Raw genomic sequence first — 26,365 nt, 5'->3', positions numbered from 1 at the left:
CTCTGTGTGTATATATATATATATATATATATATATATATATATATATATATATATATGTATGTGTATATGTATGTGTATATATATAGATAAAGATATAGATAGAGATATAGAGATATATGAGATGATATATAATTATATCCATAATCAAACGAAGTGAGTTACATCGTTGTTAAACTGTGGAAATAATTATTTATCACCTTCCATTAAAAAAAATAATTTGATCGCTTGGTTAGCTTGTTGAATGACATACTCCTTGCGAGTGAAAAATTCTACTTGTGAGACATCAGCTTTGGTTCTTAATAGTTGGATGACTACACTCCTTATTTATCCATTTTTTTTATTGCGGACTATTATTCTCATCTTCCAGTTGTTGTTTAACGACGTTTCGGCCAAATATTCTCCTGGCCTTCGTCAGGTGGTTAAATAAATAAATGGATAAATAATACAAACTCATCTCAATAATAATTCCAATTAATTAAATTAGACTACTCCCCTCCATTGTTGAGAAGAAGTAGGTATATTCCACAGTCGGACTTCATCGTGGTTTGATTCATCTGTGTTAGTCACTAGACTTGTAGGTAGTTCAGGTGGCAGGGTATTCATCTCACATAAAAATGAATCGGGTTTCGGATCTTGAGTTTGGAGGCGTTCTCCTGATGAGCCTAAAAGGGGGCGGGGAAACTTAAGTTTAGGACTTTCAATCTGCGACTTTCATGGTTTTCTGAATTGCAGCGTCATTTGCTTGTGAATATGTAATTGAAACATGAAAGGAGATAACTTAAACCTTAACAATATAGACCGTCTTTCAACTATTTTATTTGATCTTAAGATTATTGATCAAGGTAAATTTAAAAAAAATCTATTAACCAAATAATTTATTAACTAATTACAATCCGAAATTTCCTCATCCAATGTTATAATTTATCCTTGCCCTCGGACACAAGCAAAAATATTTTGTATAACTTGACTTGTTTCAATCGAAAGGTTACCATTTTCAAATGTTCACAAATTATTCATTAGTGCTCTCAGCAACACAGATCCCACAAACATTTTACTGAACAGTGGGGTCACTACTTATCAAGACCCTAAGGCCACTCAAAGACAAGGGTTAATGAGTGTCACGTGGTCTGTGAGACAACACCGTGATTATCGCTAATGGTGGAACTTGGGTAGTGTTTGCTTATTTAACAGGACGGCTCTACAGGAACTGTTCACGTTAGACTTGAAAATAGTGATGTTACAGTAAAGTGGAAAGCAGTCGCGCAATATTGTGCTCTACAGGCGAGCAGTCCCAGGAAAAGAACCTTTGCTCATGGAATGTATGTATAGTTTCGGGCAACTTGTTTCACATTTTGGTATTCTTGATTCATCTTTGTAGAATGTCCAATGGGAATACGTGCGTATTTGTTACCGTTATGTAAAAGTACACATTATAAACTCGATTTAGAGCTGCCCCAAAACGGTCATCATTCTTCATGCTTGTATTCCGTAATTTTGATTGGACAGTTGAGTGCCTATATTTGATTGGACAGTTGAGTGCTTATATTTGATTGGACAGTTGAGTGCTTATATTTGATTGGACAGTTGAGTGCTTATATATAAGAAAATCAGAATCAGCAGGTTCCCCAATCGAATTTCTTTGATCATCGTGTTCTATAGTGTCTATGGCGTTGCTAAGCAAAGTTATGAATACGGGTGCAGGTAAATCGTAATTAGCCTCCTAGATGGCACACCTGAATAAGATATTGACCTTCTATTTTTACGATTTACACCTCTCAAATTGAAACAACAAAAGTAAGTCACCCTAATGGTTTTTCTGCTTCTCCAAAACCAGTGGCACGTCAAATATTAAATCTTTTCGTCAACCTTTTGTCAACTGCCTAAACCTCCCTTTACAAGCTGTGCCTTAAATCTGGGTTACCCATTAGTTGCCCTCATCTCCAAGTATCATTTAAAAATATATAAAATAAAACGTTTTTACTAATCGCTAATTTTCGTTGTTTTCCATTAAAGTAAATTCGAAATAAATATAGCAAAACATATCAAGTATAATCAAACGTTTCTGGTCTGATATTTCGATATTTATTGTGCCCCTTTTTTTCGGGAATGAGAATTGGCCTGCTCATCTGCAGCTAACGAAGTAAAACATTAAAAGACATTTACATAGTAATTAACTTTACCAAATTGAGATCTAAAAGGAGATGTGCGTCATGCTGAAAGAGCTAGCATCTTTATCTTATATGCATCTTTATCTTATATATATATATATATATATATATATATATATATATATATATATATGCGTAGATCATGATGTTATAATTATCAGATGACGCTGGACGGATGTCACGACATTTAATAATAAAATTTTTCAACTTAATTTCTCGCCGTTAACGTTGGCCGTGTGGTGTGTTTCTTACTAATGGAGTCAGAGATGGCTGTAATCGTAACGCCCTGCCACTAATGATTCCCGAAAGGATGAAACATTAGTGTCTGTGAGCATTTAAAAATTACTATGGTAATAATTATATGTATATATATATATATATATATATATATATATATATATATATATATATATGTATGTGTGTGTGTGTGTGTATGTGTGTGTGTGAAAAATAGAATATGCATCAGGTGCGCTCGAAAGGCAAATAGCAACGCAATATTAGAAACATAAACAAATATTTTACTTGCTTTAAATTTATAATTTAAATATATTTCGGAGGCGAACTTTTTCCTTCTTTCTTGCTATGTTGTAAAATTGGAGAAAGAACAGTTGGTAAAGACTCGCGCGTTGTCTATCAGCGGTTGTATTTTGAAATGCCGGAACGTGCGTTGGCTACACGAGATTAACGTCCAGGATGTGAGTTCCGTTATAGAAGCGTTGATTTGATTTGAAAAATAGTATACACGCCAGGTGCGCTTAAAAGGCAAATAACAACGCAATATTAGGAAAATAAACAAATATTTTACTGGTTTGAAATTTATGATTTAAATATATTTCGGAGCCAAACTCCATCCTCAATATTTCAAAATACAACCGCTGAGAGACAACGCGCGGATCTTTACCAACTGACTGTTCTTTCCCCAACTTTACAACATAGCAAGAAAGAAGAAAAAAAGTACAACATACTGAAAACAGTGAAGATGAAAAATCATTTTTTTTCTACCCTCCATATATTATTTTAGTTCGTACTAAGCCCATGCGAAATAATACTAGTGTATTCGCATTATTTGGATTCTCCCGACTATTGTTCTCATCCTGAGTGTCATTTTCAGATGTTTCGGTTAATGTAACATCCGACTTTCTCCAGGTGTATCTTTAGTGAACTCATGAATGTTTCTGTCGAACTCGGGAATTTGGGCGAAATTTCAAACGGAAGCCTTTATTTACTTCAGGGGTTAGCATATCCTTGTTCCGTCAGACACGACTGGATAAAAGTCGTAAGTAATTCGCAATTGTAGTTTTCATTCAGCCACACTGAGAATTGCACTTACAACCTTCAGGAGAATATCACTTTTGTAGTTGATTTTTTCAAGTACTCTAATCACTGTGTCACGGGTCCTTGGAAAATAACACCCAAGATGAGAACAGTAGTTCTAAGAATCGAAACAATACGAATAACCAATCATCAGCTAAAGAATCAGAAAAAGTAATCTTAGTGTTTGTTTACTAGAACCAGAATTAGATGGACACACAGAGAGACAAAAATATGAGTTCCCTTTATATAATAGACTAAGTCACCTTTCAAATATCTTACATTTCAACTCTTAAGGAAAGGACTCTCTCTGTGAAACCAGTTTGTGATAAAGAGCGCAGCTTTTTACGTAGAACGACACTAGAGTAAACAATTCGAACGAAGCAAAGTTTTTTTTTTTTACATCTTTAATTGAAAAGGTCATCTGCGTATTTGATCGAGATAAAGACCTGGATTCGCCCAGAAGTCATGTGACAACCATTCCCTAAAATAAACACACACACACACACACACAATATGTAAGAGAAATAAAGGAGAGTTCGGGCAGAAGATTAAGTAGAAGACGAAAGCGGGATACAAAAAGGCAAAGGGATTAAAAAGAATTAGTAAAAACACATCACAAACCTATACACTATTTATAGAAGTACATTCACTTAATAGATGATTTTATACTTGCTTGCTTTTCAGTTTATCAATGATTTCAGACACAAACGAATATATATATATATATACATACCATATATATATATATATATATATATATATATATATATATATATATATATATATATGTATATATAACTAATATTAAGAACAGAGCTGTAAAGAAGACGTTTACAAATAGTTTGTATTATTCAGCTGAATACTTCAAAGCTGGTGTGCTAGGTGATCCGCGGAGTTTCAAAGGATGCTAATACTTCTCATCAGATAAAAAGCTGTCAGTAAAATAATCAGATAGTCACGTTAAAAATTTTAACATTTCCATGTATTTGCTAGTTACTGCGAAGGAGGAAACTAAACGTTTTATGGGGTTTAGACACAAAAACCACACACACACACACACACACACACACACACACACACACACACACACACACACACACACACACACAAGTTTCTCATATTTACGCAACCATCAGTGCAGGAGGCGAAAATTTCTGCCGGTAAGGGATTCGAACCCACGAAGCCATCTTTGACTCCATTTGCTAAATCTTTACTTCCGGGCCAGCAAAAAATTACCACGAGTATGAAGGAAATTACTAATTTATAAACGCACAATTTGGCCGCAGATATTAAACAATCGATAGTATTCGAACAACAGGAAGTTACCAGACCGTGCCCATCCTTAAGTATTCTTAAAGTGGCTTGATAATTATTATTAAATAATAATTATTGTCTTATACCTAGTGTTTCATGTTTACACAATCATCAGTGTATCCGAAATATCAAACCCAGTTACGAAGCCACTTTTTACTCTGTTTGTTAATATATATATATATATATATATATATATATATATATATATATATATATATATATATATATATATATATATATATATATTTCAGAGGAAACATAATTTAATTTAAATACCAAAAAACAAGAAATGGGCAGGTGAAATTAAAATTTCCTTAAGGCCTTATCGTCTGACCCTCTAAGAGGAAACGTCAGAATGATAAATTAAAAACTAAGAAAACGAATGAGGGAAGAGGGGAATTTTGGTTTCAGTTGGAAGAACAGTGAAGAAAAAAAAAAAAAAAATTCTCACTGTTCAGGTGGTTTTAAATCAATGAATATCTCCAACTGATGTTTCAGAATCTTTTGTCTACACAGGCTTTCTTGTTTTTTGGTATTTAAATTGAATTATGTTTCCTCTGAAATTTCTCCTTCCATTTTGTTGTACCAAAAATTTACTTATATATATATATATATATATATATATATATATATATATATATATATATATATATATATATGTATATATATATATATATATATATATATAAAAGTGAACGTGTCTGTGTATCTGTGTGTCTGTCTGTGTGTGTACATTTCCCTACACAATAACTCTGTCAATGTATGTAGGATTTTAATAATTTTAATTATTGAAATTGAGGACTTTTTTTTTGACGTTTAATTTATAAGAAATACTACAAAGTCTGAAAATCTAATCTCCAAAACCAGTATGTAGTTAAAAATTATTTGAACCGAATGAAGGGGGAAAAACGTATGAAAAAGGGGATAAAAAGAATTAAATCAACGAAGATATATGTGTATATATATATATATATATATATATATATATATATCTATATATATATATATATATATATATGTATATATATATTTCTGCATATATATATATATATATATATATATATATATATATATATATATATAAATACAAAATTTTGTTATTGAACATGTATTCCTATTTTCAAAAAGACCTTTACAAATCTGTAAGAAAGGTATACAAAATTTTAATTATTCGACAAAGAGTACAATTCAGACAAGAAAAACCTTGTTCCATGGAGTTTTCAAAAAGCAATTCTTCTCATGAGAAGGTAGAAGAATCAATTTTGCAGGTTAATGCATCTCAGGAAACAAATAACATGAAACTTATCATATTTGGATAAAAAAGTCATTTAATTATTTTTAGACAGTTTGTAGGAATTCAAAGATATCGGGACAGCAAGAAATGGGAAAAAGGAGAAAAAGGATACGATAAATATCCAACATATATATATATATATATATATATATATATATATATATATATATATATATACTAGCAAAAGTACTCGTCGTTTACTGGGTTCAAAAACAGCCTACAGAAAATGGACTCTGATTTATGAAAGTATGATAGGTTATGAAAAGGAAGGGTTGTAAAGAGATAGCTTCGAATTTGGGAGTATCAAAACCAAAGCAAAATATGTTGAAAGTAAAAATAAAATAGATAAACCCCATAATTTATTATGCCATACCTGTTCACACTGAAACACTTATCACAATATTCTGTGGATCTATATTAAAAAACCTTGTTAAACTTTGTGACATATTTCCATTCTATGGAGGTTAGGTGCGGACGAACACCCCACAATTTTATTATACCATATTTCTTCAAACTGAAACATAATTACCAAAGTATACTTACGCAGATAGATATGAAAAGTCTTTATTAAAGTTTGTCCCTATTTCCATTCTATGGAGGCCAGGCGCGAACGCAGACCCAAAAATTTTATTATACCATCCCTATTTAAATTAAAACATACTTATCAAAGTATTCTTATCGAAATCTATATCAAAAACACTTATAAACGTTTTTTTTTTAATTTTTAAATTTTTTATTTCCATACTTTGTGGACCAGGCGCGATCGCAGACCCCACAATTTTAATGAACCACCGTTCTGCCAGATCAAACATACCCATTCCTGTGTCTCGATATATCTTCTATCAGTTTTTTAAAATAGTCAACCATATAGCAGCCTATTCGTGACCAGACACAGAGAGAGAGACATTCAGCTTTATATTATATATATATATATATATATATATATATATATATATATATATATATATATATATATATATAGTAATTTATAAAATATATATGGCGATTAAGCTTAATCGCCATATATATTTTATAAATTACTAACTAGCTCTACCTACGTATTGAGCACTTTTTAAGTAAATACTTAAAGTTTACGCATAAATCTATACTTTCGTATATTAAATTTGTGTGAGTAAATGAAGTAGTTATATGTATATATATGCATATATATATATGCGTGTGTGTGCTAGAGGGTATGAAACGAAGGCATATATATGTATGTGCTTATTTGTATATCCATTACAGAAGATATATATATGAATCAATGTCGGAATCGGAAAAATTTGGTAGTATTTTCCGGTGTCAAGACCATTCTTTTAATTGACTTTCTCATTTGATTTTGTTTAAAAGAAAATCTTCCGCGGTTGGTAGTAATGATAAAATAATAAATATTTATTGATTTTAAACCACCAGTAAAACTAAAATTTATAGACCCCCCCCACAAAAGCAAAAGTGTATTTTTACGTCTAGGAAAAGATCTGAACATTTATCATGTGTTTTTCTTTTTTTTTTTTACAGTAATCGGAGAAAAATAACAAATCTAGAGTTAAATATTTAGAGATTTATAAAGTACCGGAATCGGGAAAAATATTAGAATCGTTCCATCACTAATATATATATATATATATATATATATATATATATATATATATATATATATATATATATATATAATTTGTTTTATATAAGAATATAAGTGTGTATGTAAAACAAATAAAAAGTTTATCTTGCTCTAGTTCTGCATTTAGCACTCTTGCATTAATCTAGCTAAAAGTTCATTGGTTGATTTACCCCTGAAAAATAAAAATATATAGCCTGGAATTATATATATATATATATATATATATATATATATATATATATATATATATATATATATGAATCAAATGAGGTATAGTTTGTTTAAACAGTTACATTAAATTTAGCTTAAATTTGCAGTTTTTGAAAAAATTACAAGTGCGGACTTTCCTTTTGCCGACACTGTAGATCATTTTAATATAAGGTAAGACCTATTGAAACTGAGATAGATCATTTAAATATGAGATATGACATTTGGATCCCAATGTAGATTGTTTAAATATAAGGTAAGATCCTTTGAACTCGAGATATATCGTTTAAATATGAGATAAAATCCTTTTAACTCAATGTAGATTATTTAAAACAAACTTTGTTTTAAATAATCATAAGACTCACCAATCCCGAGGTAGATAGTTTTAATATGAGGTAAGATTGTTTCATTCCAAAGCAGGTCATTTTAATATAAGGTAAGATCGAAATAGGCTGATTAAATATGAGGTTAGATCCATTTAACCTGAAGTAAATCATTTAAAAATAAAATAAGACCCATTGAACCCGAGGTAGATCATTTTGATAAGTGGTAGGATTTTTATCCCAAAACTAGATCATTTAAGATCATTTAAGATAAGATTATTTGAACTCGAGGTGGATCGTTTAAATATGAAGTAAGATCTTTTTAATATCAAGTAGATCTTTTAAATATAAGCTAAGATCTGTAAAATATAACGTAGATCCTATTAATATTGGCTACATATTGTAAATAAAATCACCACGAAATGGAAGCAATAAAAATAATTTAACACTGATTTGATGGAATGGATTAATTGAAAATGATAGGTTCATTTCTTTTCTTTACGGACAAACTCGGCTACAAAAATAAGCAAATATTAACAAGTCTCGTTTTTTCTTATTTCCAATTCTCTTGACACACTGAAAGAAAGAATGCAATAGAAATATCCGAACCGACATATTCAACTCGGTTATAATGAATCTGTTCAATAACAAGTTCATTGGAAACATTAAAAAGCGTCAACAAGTGCATTTGGTTAGCTTCTTGTGAGTGGATGTTTTTGAAAGGCTTGGCAATGATGTGGGATCTACACAAATCTTTACAGAAGCCAAATAACCGTGAAAGAGTTAAGGGATTTTTCGATCACTGTAATTGTGAATTGGAAGAGAAGCAAACAATGTAGATTCATTGTGAACTGTTTGTAATCTATTTTGCTTAGCCATCATGAGTTAATAGCAACTTACTGTTCAAATAGTGAAACATTGAATATGGGTTATAAATTGGGGAGATAGGTGGAGGACATTTCGATGCCTTTTCAGTATGGGGTTATTTGTTATCTCACTTCGGACCTTTATTTATTCTATGGTGGCTCAGTGATTTGAACCGTTTTTAGAACTTTCATTCATCTATATATTTCTCTTGGTCTGTATATCTATTCGTTTGTTCTACTTTTTCTCGGAAACTACCGAGCCGATCTAGCTGAAATTTTGCATGGACTTTAATTATGATATGACGCAGAAAAAGAAGTATTATTGTATCCGTCTGGTGCACAGTTAGGGATGAATAGGTATAAAAATGGTATAGTCATCATAATACTACATTTACTCTAGATTTTTCAGAAATTACTTAGCCGATCTAATTAAAATTTTGCATGGATCTTTGTTATGATATGATGCAGAGAACTAAGTATTATGACATCCGTGCACAACTAGGGATTAATACAGATTAATCACTAAAATAACACATTTACTCTCTTTATTTTTTCTCGAAAAACTACTGGGGCTATCAGGCCGAAATTTTGAATGGGCCTTTGTTACAATAAGGTGTAGCAAATCAAGTATTATGCCGCTCGTTTGATTCACAGTAAGGAATTAGTAGAAATTTATACTGATTAGTATTTAATACAGCATAAGTTTAATCCTATTAAACCATCAATTTGGCATAAAGCACTTAATCTGAGTTAACGTTTTAACGAACCAGTTTTCTCTCTAATTTTCCTCGCTCGGATATCTGTTTGATGTGCCGCTTCAGCATTTGTTGATTAAAACACAATTCAATTTTATACTTTTAAATAAAGTTCCTATTTGAATTGTTTTATAAAACTCACCCATTTTGATGAATTAATTCGTAAAATTCTATTTTTTTGGCTTCAAGTCTCTTTATCACCATTAGTTGAATTTCCCGGCAACGCTGGAAAAGAGTATACTATATATATATATATATATATATATATATATATATATATATATATATATATATATATATATATATATATATATATATATATATATATGAGTTAATTCTGATACTTCTATTTTTCAATTTTGTGTGGTATTCGCCTTGAGCGGATTTCCTGTTTTCCTCGAAGAGGAAATCCGAATAATACAAATGCTATGTCATGAGAAATACATATTTTAAATATTGAATGAGACTTGAATTTAAGTTCAAAATGAAAAAAAATCAAGTATCATGGTGAGATTGTGCTTTAACAGAAACATTCATTTCGAACGCACACCTGTCATATCAAAGAACCTACTGTTGGTTTTATATGTCGGGCCTTTCAGTTTGTGTGATAATAAAACTTCTCAAATGCACTTCTGATGTTAGGCTGTGTAAGGTGTTAACATTTGTTCAAATCGCCTGTTCTTTCTTTCATCGGATTATTTCTATTATCGATACTTATCGAAAACATTCCGATATAAAACCTGTCTAAGAACACTACCAGGCACATAAAGTACTTTCGTGTGAAATTTCATAAAATCGGCCTAGCGATTTTGGAGTCTATAGGCAATGGACTTACACACACCCAGACACACACCCAGACACACACCGACACACACACACACACACACACACCGACACACACACACCGACACACACACACACACACACACACCGACACACACACACACACACACACACACACACACACACACACACACACACACACACACACACACACACACACACACACAGACCCCCCGTCCCACGCACACAGAGTTTTTTTTTATATTATAGTCGAGATATTAAAAATAATTTATTTTCTTCCGGTAATTGTTTGAAATATCATTTAAAATGTATAAATACGAAAATAGGGCGATTACTAAATTCGAAGGCTATCGAAAAAAATAAAAAGTAAATATGAGTGATAGAGAAGAAGGCTCAATTGCTTGATCTGTTAAAATAGAGATTATGAGTTTATTCATATATGTATACTTAGTGCATTTTTCCGTCTGAAGAGTAGCTATTTTTGAACATTTTTGGGGCGCTGTAATAATAAATACGAAATCTTCATAAATTAAAATATATTAAGCGTATTTTATGACTGCCAAGGTACGGTACCCCCTGCTAGTATTTAATAGATTAATAAATCTATTATTTATCTTATTTAGAAAAATTTCAGGGGGGAGTTCTCGCTTTTTTTAAAAAAAATTCTGGATGTGATTTTTAATCCCAAACTTATGGAATGGGTTACCTTCAAGCTTAGTCACTCTGTGTTTACAAATATTTTCTGTGAAGCTCTCAGTTGTAAAATGAAACAGGTTTTTCCCCATTTTTTTTTTGAAAATTGTATCTTTTAAAATAAGCAAACAAACAACAAAAAAAATAAAATAAAAGATAACCCAATCTTTTTTTGTTTGTTTTCACATAAAAAGAAATACAATTTAAAATTTGAAAAAATAAAAAAACAAAAAAAAACAAAACAAAAACAAAACAACAAAAAAACAAACAAAAAAAAACACGCTCCATTTTACAGTCTATAGCCCCGTACAAAACCATTCTATACACAGAGTAAATAAACATGAAAATAACCACGGAATGCTTTTCTTTACTATTTTGCAGACGATCCTTTGTGCAAGCCGAACCCGGACGGATTGAATGTCGACCCGAACGATTGTTCTCGTTATATCCCTTGCTTTAATATGACGTCAAGCCCATCAATGCCCTGCCAAACCAGCCTTTATTTTCATTTCAAAGAACAACGATGCGTGCAAAAAGACCGTGTCGACTGTCAAGGTATGCGAACACGTAGCATAAACGTATAACAAACGTAGAAGATTTGTTCACTTTATATGTATTTATCAATCACATATATCCATATTATTACAATGAGGACGTTAAAGTTTAGAGCCTGAAGCTTTGTCACTGAGCTAATCCTAGCTATTACTAAATGTAAACCCTTTTTATAGATGTCATTCATTTGTTTATTTTGCCTGCAATACTTTTGAATAAAACGCATAACCTTAATTCTAATTGAAAATAATTTTCTCCTACTTATATGATGCCCTCAGATGGGGAGCGACAGATATATTTACAAAAAATATTATTATCCATGGATGTTCTTCGTTACGCGACTCATCAGCGTGGCTGAAGCCAGCAAGATTCGAAATCAGGACCTCATAGTCTGAAGCTGCACTACTGAGCCAATCTGCACGAGTACTAAATGTATCGCCTGCTTGTATATGTCATTTATTTGGTTATTTTGCCTATGGATTATATAGCTGAGGCAAAATTATTTAATTTTTCATTATTGTTATTATTATTATTATTATTATTATTCTTGTTATTATTATTATTATTATTATTATTATTATTATATTCGTTATCGCCACTTCTTTTTGTAATGATAATAATGACACTGAGCATCCTCTTGAAGAGAGAAAAGCTGGGGTATAACTTTGGATCTGGTGACAGACGCCTCAACCATCCACTGTTTATAGATGATTTGAAAATATTCGGTAGAAATGAAAAAGAAATGGAGAGACTGGTAGAACTTGTGGGGACATACTCAGAAGACATTGAGATGGAGTTTGGGATTAGTAAATGTGCGGTGCTGGTGATGAAAAGAGGAGTAAAGGCTCATTCGAATGGAAAAGTGCTGCCAAATGGAGAAATCATGAAAGAAATAGAAGATACAGGGTATAAGTATTTGGGAGTGTTGGAGGGTGTAGGTATCATGAACAGAGAAATGAAGGAAAAAGTCAGGAATCTTAGAAGAGTGAAACTAATTGCAAAGTCGAAATTGTATGGAGGAAACCTAATAAAAGCAGTGAATGCATGGGCAATCACTGTTTTGAGATACAGTGCGGGAATTTTAGAATGGTCTGAAAAGGATTTGCATGGCGTTGATATCAAAACAAGAAAAGTTTTAGCAATGTTTGGTATATTTCACATTCAAAGTAGCGTAGCAAGGCTGTATCAACAGAGGAAAGACGGTGGGAGAGGATTGAAAAGTGTAAAAGATTATGTTAGAACCAAGGAGATGTCGTTGAAGGAGCATGTGGTTCGAAGTGAGAAGTGGATGTTTATGGTTGTGGCCAATGAAGTGGAGGTATGTGAGACCAAGGCTGATTATGTGAAACGTCTGGATAGAGAAAGGTCAGAAGAACTGGCAAGGAAGAAAATGCATGGAAGGTTCTTCCATGATGTAGCAGAAGTGACTGATGAAAGATCATGGCAATGTTTTAGAGCTGGGTATCTGGTTAAAAGTATTGAAGCTTTTATTTGTGCACCACAAGAGCAGGCATTAGGAACACGATTGTTAAAAAAAAGTGGGTCTAGGAGAGGAAGTTGCTGCAGAATGCCGGATTTGTGGTAAGACCTCAGAGTCAATTGCGCACCTTGCAGCAGGGTGTAGTGAACTGGCCCAGAGAGAGAGAGAGAGAGAGAGAGAGAGAGAGAGAGAGAGAGAGAGAGAGAGAGAGAGAGAGAGAGAGAGAGTACCGCAAAAGACACGATCGCATGGGACTCCGGATATATTGGGAAGTGTGTAAGAGGGTTGGGGTGAAGTGTGCTGGAAAATGGTTTGAGGAGGTGCCCGAGGAAGTGAGAACAAGTGAGGATGGCAAGGTAGAGGTATGGTGGAACAAAAGTGCCATCACGACGAAGCAATTGGAACATAATCGTTCGGATTTGGTTGTCATTGACAAAGTCTAAAATCTAGTAGATTGTAGACTTCTCAGTACCCTGGGACAGGAATGTGAGAGAGAAGGAGAATTAGAAGTGGAGCAATTATGCTCCATTGGCCTTGGAGATTAGGCGTATACACGGGGTTAAAACATAAATAATCCCGGTCGTAGTTGGTACACTAGGAGTAGTATCAAGTCGTCTGGAAGGACAATTAAAAAAAACTACAAATCCCCGATGTTTTAGGCAGCGTTCAGACCTCTGCTATTGTAAGAACCATTAACATCCTTAGGAAAACACTTGATCTTTTAAGCCCCTGGTTTGAAGCCGGGATTGGGGAAAATCCTCTAGAAATGAATTCCATCGCTTTCCAGAGAGACGTTCATAAACGAAATCAGAATTATTAATATTATTATTGGCTCACAAGGAGCTTTCACAAAGATCTCATTGAATACAGCGTGTGGTGTTCCCTTGAAGCTGGGCGACAACAAGTCTGCCCTGATTTTCCAGTAAACTCCATCTCTTTCGATAACATTTGCAAATAAATTTGCATTATCGCAACAGCTGCTTGCCATTGATTTCTCATTGGCAGCGTGTCATTGATCTTTACTAGAATTTGAATCGCAATAAGCCTCCCCAAGATCCCAGTTCTCTTCGCACTTATACAGTGGAGGTCTGGTCAGTGCTCACTCCTCGGTCTTTTCTTCCTCCTTGACTACTTGGCTATTCGGTCTCACTCTTTGGGGGGGGGCGAGGGCAGGGGGTAGTGATGTGGTAATGGAGCGATGGGGATGGGGTTAGAGAACTTACAGATATGCAGCTTCAATTTTCTTGGTTTCATGTAGCGCTTCATGTTTTGTCTCTGCAGCAGTTTGTCTGGTCTGCGCAGTGGTTCGTATGTGTTAGTCTCCGTATTCAAGGGATTTCCTTAATATTCAAGCTGTTTTCATTATTATTATTATTATTATTATTATTATTATTATTATTATTATTATTACCACCACCACAGGTGGTCATCAGAAATTACTCACTGATAGTAACCGGTAGTGTTCCTTGAAATCTGGGTAATAACACATCTCCCCAGATTTCCAGCACTCTCCACCTGTTTTGAAAACCTTTGAAAATGACTTTACGTTATCGCAGTAGCAGCTTACCATTGATTTTTCGTTGGCAACGATCATTAGTCTTTACTAGGATTTCAGTGGCAATAAGCATTCCCAAAGGTCCCCGTACTCTCTGCATTTTTCCTGTGGAGGTCTGATTAGTGCTTTCTATTCTCGATCTTTCCACTCTCCTTAACTATTCACATCTATTTTCTATGGTACAAGTCGAGACTGATAATTTTTATTTTTTGTAACAATTGGGTCACCACTTAGCAACGCTAAGCGCCACTCGAAGATAAAGGTTAATGATTGTTCAAGGAAGTATGAGGTACATTATGAGAGTATTAACATCGACAATGGAATGCACTGTATTTGATTACTTCTGGAGCGTTTCTACCAAGAATTCGATGACATTGCATTTGAAAACCAAGTCGTATACAACAACGAAGTAGTTCCGCGATAAAGTTATCCACAGACGAGAAGTCATATCAAAAAGCAATGTCAATGGAAAATTCTGCTAAACTAGGCACATGCTGGGAGAAAGTCTTTCTTTATTGTGGTCGAAAAAATGAGTTCTTGCCGTGAATGTCTTAAAAGAAAGAACTAAAGATTGAAGCTCAGTCGAGCAATTTTTATAGTAGAGAAGTGAGCGGCCTAGTGCGTGAGAAAGGACATTTGTTTGACACGCGTGTTATAGCGTCCACTTTTTAGTTACTTTCTCATTTCAAACCTTAAAAAGGACTTTTTTTAAAATATGTTTTTTACACATGACGTTTTTATGACTAATACAGTATCAATGCTTGGATTCTGTTTCAGCTGTTTTGAGATTAGGACTAATTATTGATATTATTTCGGCTAACGGAACCTCCCACTTCCGCAAGGTGTATCTTGTCGAACTTACACTGTTCGACCACATCTGTAATGCCGACATCCAAAGGCACTACGGCATTGCTTCTATCGAGAGCAGTATGAGGGAAGAGTGGCCCAGATTATTTGGCCATGTGATGTGGGCGGACGACAACAGCGTCGCGAAATTAAAAGTCGGCGGGAAGTGATCGAGACGAAAGATAATGATGAAATAGGCAGACGCCTGCATACTGTGCTCCGTAAAACCTACCTTCACCCAGAACAAGGTTTTGATCGCGCCAAGGGGAAACAAAAATCAATTATTGTAGACTCTCCCGTAGCTCGGGACTAATGAATAATAATAATAATAATAATAATAATAATAATAATAATAATAATAATAATAATAATAATAATTAACAAGAAGGAAAGTCCTGTCAAATCGTAGACTTTGCTGTTCCAACTGACCACAGGGTGAATATCAAAGAAAAGGAGAAAGGGAGCAAATACACAGAGCTAGCCAGAAAGCTAAAAGGGATATGGATGTTGAAGAAAATCAAGTTAATACCTATAATAGTAGGAGCACTAGGAACATTTCTGAAAATCTTAAAAGAAAAGAATGGCAGAAATTGGAATGAGAGGAATGGCTGGAAAAATACAACGAATAACAATAATGAAAACAACTGAAATATTAAGGAAAACCCTTGAATTCGGAGACTAATACACATAAGCCACACACGCGAGCCAGACACACTGCTGCAGAGGAAAAACATGAAGAAGCGTTACACTAAAAATATTGAAACTGCATATCTATAAGTTCTCTATATCTTCTTCATCCCCCATTTCGCCCCACCCAAAGATTGAAGCAAAATAGTCAAGAACAGTCAAGGAGGATAGAAAGACCGAGGAGAGAGCGCTGACCAGACCTCCATTGTATAAGTACGAAGAGAACTAAGACCTTGGGGAGGCTTATTGCCATTCAACTTCCAGTGAAAAACAATGGCCACTGTCAGCGAGAAATCAATGGTAAGCGACTGCTGCGATAACGCAAATTCATTTGCAAATGTTATCGAAAGAGGTGAAGAGTACTGGCAAATCTGGAGAGACTTGTTGTCACTCAGTTTCCAGGAAACACCACAGGCTGTTTTCAAGGAGAGATCCTTTATGACCTGTGTGAAAGCTCCTTGTGAATTAATAATAATAATAATAATAATAATAATAATAATAATAATAATAATAATAATTCCGATTTCGGTTATCAACGTCTCCCTGGAAAGGGATGGAATTCATTTTCTTAGGATTTCCCTCAATCCCGGCTCCAAACTAGGGGCTTCAAAGATAAAGGGGTTTTCCTAAGGATGTTGGTGGTACCTACAATAACAGAAGTCTGAAGGCCGCCTAAAACATCGAGGATTGGTATATTCCTAATAATAATAATAATAATTCTGATTTTTTTTTACAAGGTGGTCACCACTTATCAAGGCCCGGAAGCCACTCAGGGATAAGGGTTACTACAAGTACAGTACGTTACTGTGGAGATTTAATAAAGTGTCTACTTAAGGGGGACGTTCATCAGGAATTTGTTTACGTTGGACTTGAAGACATCCAGGTTGTAGTCAGGTGGGAAGCAGGCAGACGGAACAGAGTTCCACAGGTGCGCAGTTCTAAGAAAGAAGCTTTGTTCATGGAATCTACGTTTTGATTAAGGCACAGATAAAGAGTGGGGGAAACTTTTGACAGTGGATTCAGCTAGACGGGTATTTTTCGTAAAAAATTGGCGAGGGGGGACTAGAGATTGGAGTTCAGACGAGCACCTGCCATGGAAATAACGATAAAACAAAGATAGACTCGCAACGTCTCTTCTGTGGGAGAGAGGTTGCAGGGTAGAGAAAAGGGCATCCCCCCACTAAGCCACGAAGCCTATTTTGTACTCTGTCAAGGCAGGATAGGCTGTTTTTAGCAGCTCCTGCCCAGATGTGGCAGCAGTATTCCATCCTTGAACGTACTTGGCTACAGAATTGCATCAGTAGTGAGATATCTTCTGGAGCGGTAGAACGATCCCACCATCTTCCCAGCGACCTTGGAAACAGACTTGATGTACGTGTTCCATTTCAGATCAGGAGTAAAGGTCAAGCCCAGAAGCTTGTCAAAACATGGGGCTTCTCCTAAACGAGAGCCATCCATTTCAATTGATGCCAGATGGGGATCAGAGCGTTGATGATGTAAAGATAGGAGTTTGGTTTTAGATGCATTAAAGGTAACCAGCCACGTCTTCTCCCACTGAACCACGCCCTCGAGATCAGAGGAGAGAGAATCAGACAGAACTTTGTCATTTACAGCCTTTGATGTGTTGCCGTAGATGGTCGTGTCATCAGCATAGATGTCAACGAATGATTTAAGTATGTGTTTTGTAAGATCATTGATGTAGATCAGGAAGAGAGTTGGGCCCAGGATGGACTTGAGTGACTCCAGCATTAATACTGCGGGCCTCTGATTTTTGTCCATCGACTACTACTCTTATGAGCCTATCAGAGAGAAATGACTTAATGATAGAGAAAAAATTTCCAGTTATATCGTAGCTGGAAATATTGTGAAGTAGGCCTTTATGCCATACCTTGTCGAAGGCCTTTGATATGTCAAGAGCAATTGCCCTAGAAAGGAAGCTTAATTCTTAAATACAGGGCATACTGATGAGGTTTTCCAGAGTGTTGGGAAGCACTTTTCCTTAAGGCAACGTTTAAGCAGTTTCGTAATTATGGGAGCAAGTTCTGGTTGAAGCTTTTTTAACACTATAATTGGGATGCCGTCAGGACCAGTTGCTTTACTGGAATCAAGGTTCTTGATTAGCTTGGCGACCCCATGCACATATATTCGTATGTTGCCTAGCGTGTTCTGTGTTATAGGAGGAAATATGGGGAGTTGATGGCCTTCATCGCATAGGGTAGAATTAGCTGCAAAGTTCTTGGCAAATAGTTTGGCCTGCTGTCGAGATGACCTCAGGTCTATTTATAATGGTTGGGATAGAACGCACACTTCTGATCAGCTACTTTGGATTTAACAGACTGGGCATATAGCTATCTTGCATGTCTTATTACTCTTTTACAGTGGTTGTTGGCGTTCCTGAAAGCAGCTTTGATTCTGATTTCGTTTATGAACGTCTCTCTGGAAAGAGATGGGATTCATTTCCAGAGGATTTCTCTTAATCCCGGCTTCAAACCAGGAGCTTAAAAGATGGAAGGTTTTCCTAAGGATGTTGGTGGTACCTATAATTGCAGAGGTTTGAAGGCCGCATAAAACATCGGGGATTTGTAGCTTTTTTAATTGTCCTTCCAGACGACTTGATACTACTCCTAGTGTACCAACTACGACCGGGATTATTTGTGTTTTAACTCTGTGTATACGCCTTATCTCCAAGGCCAGTGGAGCATAATTGCTCCACTTCTAATTCTCCTTCTCTCTCACATTCCTGTCCCAGGGTACTGAGAAGTCCACAATCTGCTAGTTTTTTTGAGACCTTGTCAATGACGACCAACTCCGGACGATTATGCTCCAATTGCTTGGTCGTTATGACACTTTTGTCCCACGATACCTCTATCTTTCCATCCTCACTTGTTCTCACTTCATCAGGCACCTCCTCAAACCATTTTCCAGCACACTTCACCCCAACCCTCTTACACACCTCCCAATATATCCGGAGTCCCATGCGATCGTGTCTTTTGCGGTACTCTCTCTGGGCCAGTCCACTACACCCTGCTGCAAGGTGCGCAATTGACTCTAAGGTCTTACCACAAATCCGGCATTCTGCAGCAACTTTCTCTCCTAGACCCACTTTTTTTTAACAATCGTGTTCCTAATGCCTGCTCTTGTGGTGCACAAACAAAAGCTTCAGTACTCTTAGCCAGATACCCAGCTCTAAGCCATTGCCATGATATCTCATTAGCCACTTCTGCTATATCATTGAAGAACCTTCCATGCATTTTCTTCCTTGCCAGTTCTTCTGACCTTTCTCTATCCAGACGTTTCACATAATCAGCATTGGTCTCACATACCTCCACTTCATTGGCCACAACCTTAAGCATCCACTCCTCACTTCTAACCACATGCTCCTTCAACGACATCTCCTTGGTTCTAACACAATCTTTTACACTTTTCAATCCTCTCCCACCTTCTTTCCTCTTTTGATTTAGCCTTGCTACGCTACTTCGAATGTGAAATATACCAAACATTGCTAAAACTTTTCTTGTTTTGAAAGCCATGGCATGCAAATCCTTGTCAGATCATTCTAAAATTCCCGCACTGTATCTCAAAACACTGATTGCTCATGCATTCACTGCTTTTATTAGGTTTCCTCCATACAGTTTCGACTTTTCACTCTTCTAAGATACTCCTTCCTGACTTCTTCCTTCATTTCTCTGTTCATAATTCCTACACCCTCCAACACTCCCAAATACTTATATCCTATATCTTCTCTTTCTTTCATGATCTCTCCATTTGGCAACACTATTCCATTCGAATGAGCCTTTACTCCTCTTTTCATCACCAGCACCGCACATTTACTAATCCCAAACTCCATCCCAATGTCTTCTGAGTATGTCCCCACAAGTTCTACCAGTCTTTCCATTTCCACCGAATATTTTCAAATCATTCATAACTAGTAGAGGGTTGAGGCGTCTGTCACCAGATCCAAAGTTATACCCCAGCTTTTCTCTCTTCAAGAGGATGCTCAGTGGCATCATCATCATTATAAAAAGAAGTGGCGATAACGAATCTCCTTGAAATATTAATGCCAACCTGCCCCATCTCTTCTCTGTTTGCTGTCAGCACCGTTTTCCATTGAGCCATACTTGTCTCCAAAAGTCCTACCACATTCTCAGCAACCTTCATCATGAATAGTGTTTCACGTATCCATGAATGAGGAACCATGTCATAAGCCTTTCCATAATCGATCCATGCTACGCTCAGATTCCTATTACTTCTTCTTCGCATCCTTATTATTATTATTATTATTATTATTATTATTGTTATTATTATTATTGTTGTTGTTGTTGTTGTTTTTATTATTATTATTATTATTATCATCATTATTATTATTATTACCATTATTATTGTTGTTGTTATTATTACCATTATTATTGTTGTTGTTGTTGTTATAATAATAATAATAATACTAATAATAATACTAATACTAATACTAATAATAATAATAAAAATAATAATAATAATAATAATAATAATAATAATAATAATAATAATAATAAAATTAATAATGAGCTGGGCATATAGAAAATACTACGGATATAAAACGCAAATGTACATCACATGGAATCATGAAAACTGAAACTGTATAATTGCAAGTTAATCCCCCTGTGCCCCACCTTTCTGTCCCCTTTTTTGTATGCGCATGTCAACACAAACTATAAGTGAGTGTCATGGAGAATGGAAGGATCGAGGATTCCAACGGGAAGAGGAAAGTGGAAAAGTGACCTAATTATTCCGAATTGAAATCTGAGATTGATAGGATTCGGAAATTGAAAGGTAGTCCCTTTTGTAGTTGGGGCATTCGGATCGGTGACGAAAGACTTTGACAAATGGATAAAAAGTTGAATTTGGGAAAAACAGCAGAAATGTTACAAATACTTGTTTACTTGGAACAGCCAGAATCTTTCGGAAAGTGTTGGACATAAAATAGAGAAATTAGAGTAGCTGCAATACCCAAGACCAATGGGTTAGGTCCACTATTGCAGCTCAACTTCGGAGATACAACATCAATCTTGTGAACATAAATAATAATAATAATAATAATAATAATAATAATAATAATAATAATAATAATAATAATAATAATAATAATTCATATTTTGTTTAATTAAGAAATATTCGTGCAAAAATAGAAGGTAAAAATTCCTTATTAATTCCATAAACTTAATTCTCAAAATGTTCTTATCCTTTCAAAATATCTACAAAAGCGAAATATAAAAAGAAAACAACGAAATAAAAGAAATATTCTGAACAAAAATTGTTCTTTCATATTTTTTTCTGAATTTTGTTCACAATTGTTCTTTAAAACAGTATATTTCCTTCTAGAATGCAAAATTTGTCATTCAATTACATTCATTTACTTTTAATCATTTCTAAATATTGTTAATAATCATTTACGGTTTTATGCTTATAAGTGTAATTTACAAATTTGAGTTATAAAAATTGCGATTGTGAAGTATAGTTAACAAGACAAATAGAGGCGAAAACAACAACAAAAATAACAACAAAATCGATTACAAATAAGAGCAAGAAAATTTAATCTTCAAGATTTTCATAGTTTGGAGTTTTGGAACTTTTTAAAGTGTTTTGTCTTTAGATTTTTTATCATTGCTTCTGAAGCTTGTCAAAAATTCAAAATGTCTGACTTTTTTTTTTTACTTTATGTGAAGGTTCGATGTCGTATGTTTAACAACAGGAAAATCGAGATTTAAATACGAATAAAACTGACACCTTCCATTAATCAGTCGAAATGTCCACCAATCTAAGAAACATCAATGTAAGAAACATCAGCCATTTTGAATTTTTTTTTCACACGGCAACGATACAAAATCTAAAATAAATAAAAACACATAAAAATTTCGAAAACTAGAAAAAAACTCTCTTGCGTTTGATAAAAACTCTTTATTATGGATTTTTTTTCACCGTTATTCAAAATTTGTATTAAAATTATTTAACTTATTTTATAAAACAGTATGTTGTAATTAAGGTTTTATTAATTTGCGGTACATTTGGTTATAAAATAATGGAACATTTTTAATAACATTATGGTTCATAAAAAAATAAATAAAATATTTTCTTGTTAATATTACGTTGTCCCAAAAGTTCGTAAACACGTGCGAAAAATTGAATTTTCGTACAATTAATTTTTTTTTTGCGTTTACATTGTTCTAGTGATCTTCGTCTTACTATTCACGATGACAATTGATAAAACTGAGCTGCGAGTTTTGATTTGTTACTGCTGGAAGCGAGATCTTTCAACCAGGAAAGCCACGGGAAAAATTGTGCTGCCGAAGGTGAAGGAACAATTGCATATGCGGCGATCTCAAAGTGGTACGAGTCTTGAAGATAAACCTCTTTCAGAACGGCCGTTAAAATTGAATGATGGAGACTTGCTAAACAGATCGGATATTACACCTTCATAGAGCGCTCGAAAATTGCCTGATGAGCTTCGAGTTTGAAAATCAACAAGTCACCGACACTCGAACAACTTACTTTTGCTCACAAAAAGCCGCACGAAGATCCGCACGAACTCACCAGGACATACTCCAACAGACGAGTTGAAATTGCCTTCAATTGTTCTGCAATCCATTGGACGAGCGTTTTTGAAAGCGCATTATGACATTGGACAAGAAATGGATTTATCTGGTCCAGCACAATCGGGATAAGCGATGGGTTCAGAAAAGGTAAGAGACACCGTCGGTTCCAATACAAGATCAATTCAGCAATAAAGTCATTTGTACATTTGGTGGAACTTGGAATCGTGAATTTTGAGTTTGTTCCGAATGGTCATGCCATCAATGCCGAACGTTAGTGTAAGCAACTGAAGCAGGTCTACGAAAAATTGACTCTGATCAACCGAAAGCGCGCTTTGATGCAGTAGGACAATGCCCCGCCACACACCGCCAGAAAGACCAAAGACTGGCTTGGAGAGCTGGACGGCGTTAAGTTTCTGCCATATCCAGCCTACATTCCTGACTGTGCTCCATAAGATTACGGTTTTTTTTTTGCTCAATGCGACTCTGTTTGATGGGCTGTCGATATAACTCGTCTGAGGAAGCGTGTCAAGAATTCTTTAATTCGAAGCCGGTTGAATGGTACTTTGACCAGAACCGAAAACTTGCAGATCAATAGCAGAAAGTCTTGGAAAATGATGGTCTTTATTTTGAGGATTCATTTTTTTTTTTTTATTATTACATGGCGCGTAAAGTTTCAATTTTTGCAAGTGTTTACGAACTTTTGGGACAACCTAATAATACCGTACACTCGCTAAAATTTAGCTTTATAATGATTTTTCTTTCAATAATAATATTCAAGCTTTTGAAAAATGATAATCAAGATTAACTCCATAAGTGCCGCTCATGGACCCGATAATAAAATTCGCAATCATTCTTGAAATGAAACCATGTTTAATATAAATAAACTTCAGTCTATGGTTGAAATACTACTCTCTTATCATTGCAATAATTTGAACTGTGAACGCCTTTGTCCCTTCCTGCGATTGTTTTGATAAACATTACCTTTGAGATAAAAATCTGGTAAGAGGGAGGTAAGGCCCGGTGAGTATAAATCCTATTCAAGTCACACCTTCTACCGAAGAGGGAAACAACAAACAAATATCTTTGGACATTTATTACTGAACGATTTATTTTATTAAATGTGATTGGATTGTGAATTTTATAAACGATTGAATAGCAGCAATATCCAATATAATTACAGCATAAGAAGAGTAGAAAATGGATCTTGGCTTTACTTTCAGCAGCTCCCTAACTCTCGCTTCCCTTATTTTGTCCTTTAGTTCTCACATTCCAGGAGCAATAAAATGTACATATCGATTAGTGCACCAACCATTAGTCTCTTCCACTTCGACAGGGTACATAAAAAAGAGTCTCTAACCTAATAGGTCTTGTCTACCAAACTTTAGCTTCTCTTTAATGGCGACAATGTGGCATCCCTGTACTTATTTTATAAGTACTCCGATGGAATATGCTCTAATGAACTTACGACATTTGTACCCTTTCAATGAAAATATTCCCGATCAATAGCAAAATCCAACCCCTTCACTTTACGTTTCACGTTTACTCAAACAGCTTCTTTTCTTACACCGCTTGCCTTTGGAATTTCTTTCCTTCTTCCTTGACTGTATGAACACATAGACATTTAAATGTACTGTGAACAACTATCTTGCTACTAAGGATGTACCGATTATCTAATTGGCCGATTACCGATTAATCCACCTTTGATAATCGGTCGATTATATATTAATCGGCCGATTAATATATTTTCTAATGCCGATTTATCAGCAAATTTAGCTGTCATAAATGATACTAATTTTAATTATATTGGAAAGGAAGACAAAATAACGCACTCTTTTGCTTGCTAGTGAAAATTTATTGAAGGGACATGCATAGCTAAATCATATTGGATTGTGAATTTTATAAACGATTCAATAGCAGCATTTGGGCTAAGATTATTCAAGATAATTGTAGCATAAGAATAATAGAAAGTGGATCTTGGATTTACGTTCAGCAGCTACCTAACTCTCGCTTCCCTTATTTTCTCATTTAGTCCTCACATTCTAAGAGCGATGTTTCTGACTAAGAGGGAAGAATTGCCGCTTTCTAGACCAGAATCTATTCCATCTAACGCTTATCGTTAACAAGTTTTTGACCTTGATGTAGTATTATTTTGCACCTTACATCAAGTGCCTTCATGCATTAGCTGGAGCGATTTTCTATAAAAAAATAACATTGGATCTTATCTAACATTGGTGACTATTTTTTAATTGAATTTTTTGGATAAAATATTTATTATATAACATCGACTGATAACAGAATATACAATGCATTTTACCTAAACTTTGTTGGTTAATAGAAGTTTGGAATAAAAATAATATTCGATATCATATAGAACATTTGTAGTTATTTTCATTACGGAAATAAAATGAAAATTTCTACTATTTCCCGAAAAAAATGTAATTGTTATTTAATAAATTTGACATCATTTTACTTAGAAAAAGAAAAGTATCCCTCGTTTGTTATGTTGGAAAAAAAAGTTTCTGTTAACTTATGTTTTTCACAAACGAAGGGGAGATAATCACGAATGATATTTTTTTTGTTTGTTGCCAGAATATTTAACGTTTTCATTTTCGAGTCTCTAAGTATTTTCTGTTTTTGTTTCTATTTCAGTGAAGAGTTAGACGAACATAATTGCAGCCATTGATTTCAAGGTCACATTGCGACGAGGAATCCGTAGAAATATTTGCTTGAGTTTCAAGCTGGCATGAGTTTCAATGGATAACTTCATAATTGATGACATAAATAAACAATTTTGTAATCCATGGACCGATTCTTTTTTTTTTTCTTCATTTCTAAGCATTTCATGATCTTGTTAAAAATCTTCAGTGTTTTTTTTATTTCCAAATGTTTGGCAAAATTTTGTTATCGGTAGAAATTCTGATGCGAAACGCTTGCCCTGTTTTTGTAATTTGCAAGAAAGAACAGTCGAGCTGATATGTAAATGATATCGCATGGAGAAATAGACACAGACTATAATGAAAGTGAGTGCAGGCGCAACTGGTAATGGATACGATGGCAAATATCAATAACTACCTGTCCGTATCCGGCGTTGCCCGGTAATATGTTTACTTTACTTACTTATGCAGATAAGCGACCGTGTAATCGTCGGTATATTAAGGCAGGTTACGTAAACCGCTAGAAGGTACCAAATTAAAAGTTTGTGTAATTTTTTATTACCGAAATCGCTGACCAATTTTTAAGATGCTGAACAACAACTTCGTGTTTTTTTTCATTTTTATTTTTTTTTTACCGAAGACGATTGTCAATATTTAAAAC

General features: G+C 34.5%; 1 protein-coding gene across 1 annotated transcript in view; it reads left to right on the top strand.

The window, feature by feature from the left end:
• LOC145285010 (uncharacterized) overlaps positions 1 to 25,853 on the top strand; it is a 43,383-nt gene extending 17,530 nt beyond the window's left edge. The window contains exons 2-3 of the mRNA XM_080134095.1: positions 11,743 to 11,916; positions 25,700 to 25,853. Coding sequence (XP_079990221.1) covers positions 11,743 to 11,916; positions 25,700 to 25,710 — 185 coding nt within the window. The 3' untranslated portion in view covers positions 25,711 to 25,853. The remainder of the gene's footprint in view (positions 1 to 11,742; positions 11,917 to 25,699) is intronic.
• The last annotated feature ends 512 nt before the right edge of the window (positions 25,854 to 26,365 follow it).

Source organism: Euprymna scolopes, chromosome 9 (assembly GCF_053919585.1).
Source record: "Euprymna scolopes isolate OS-2025 chromosome 9, ASM5391958v1, whole genome shotgun sequence".
Lineage (NCBI taxonomy): Eukaryota > Metazoa > Mollusca > Cephalopoda > Sepiida > Sepiolidae > Euprymna > Euprymna scolopes.
This window is presented reverse-complemented; position numbering and strand designations above follow the sequence as displayed.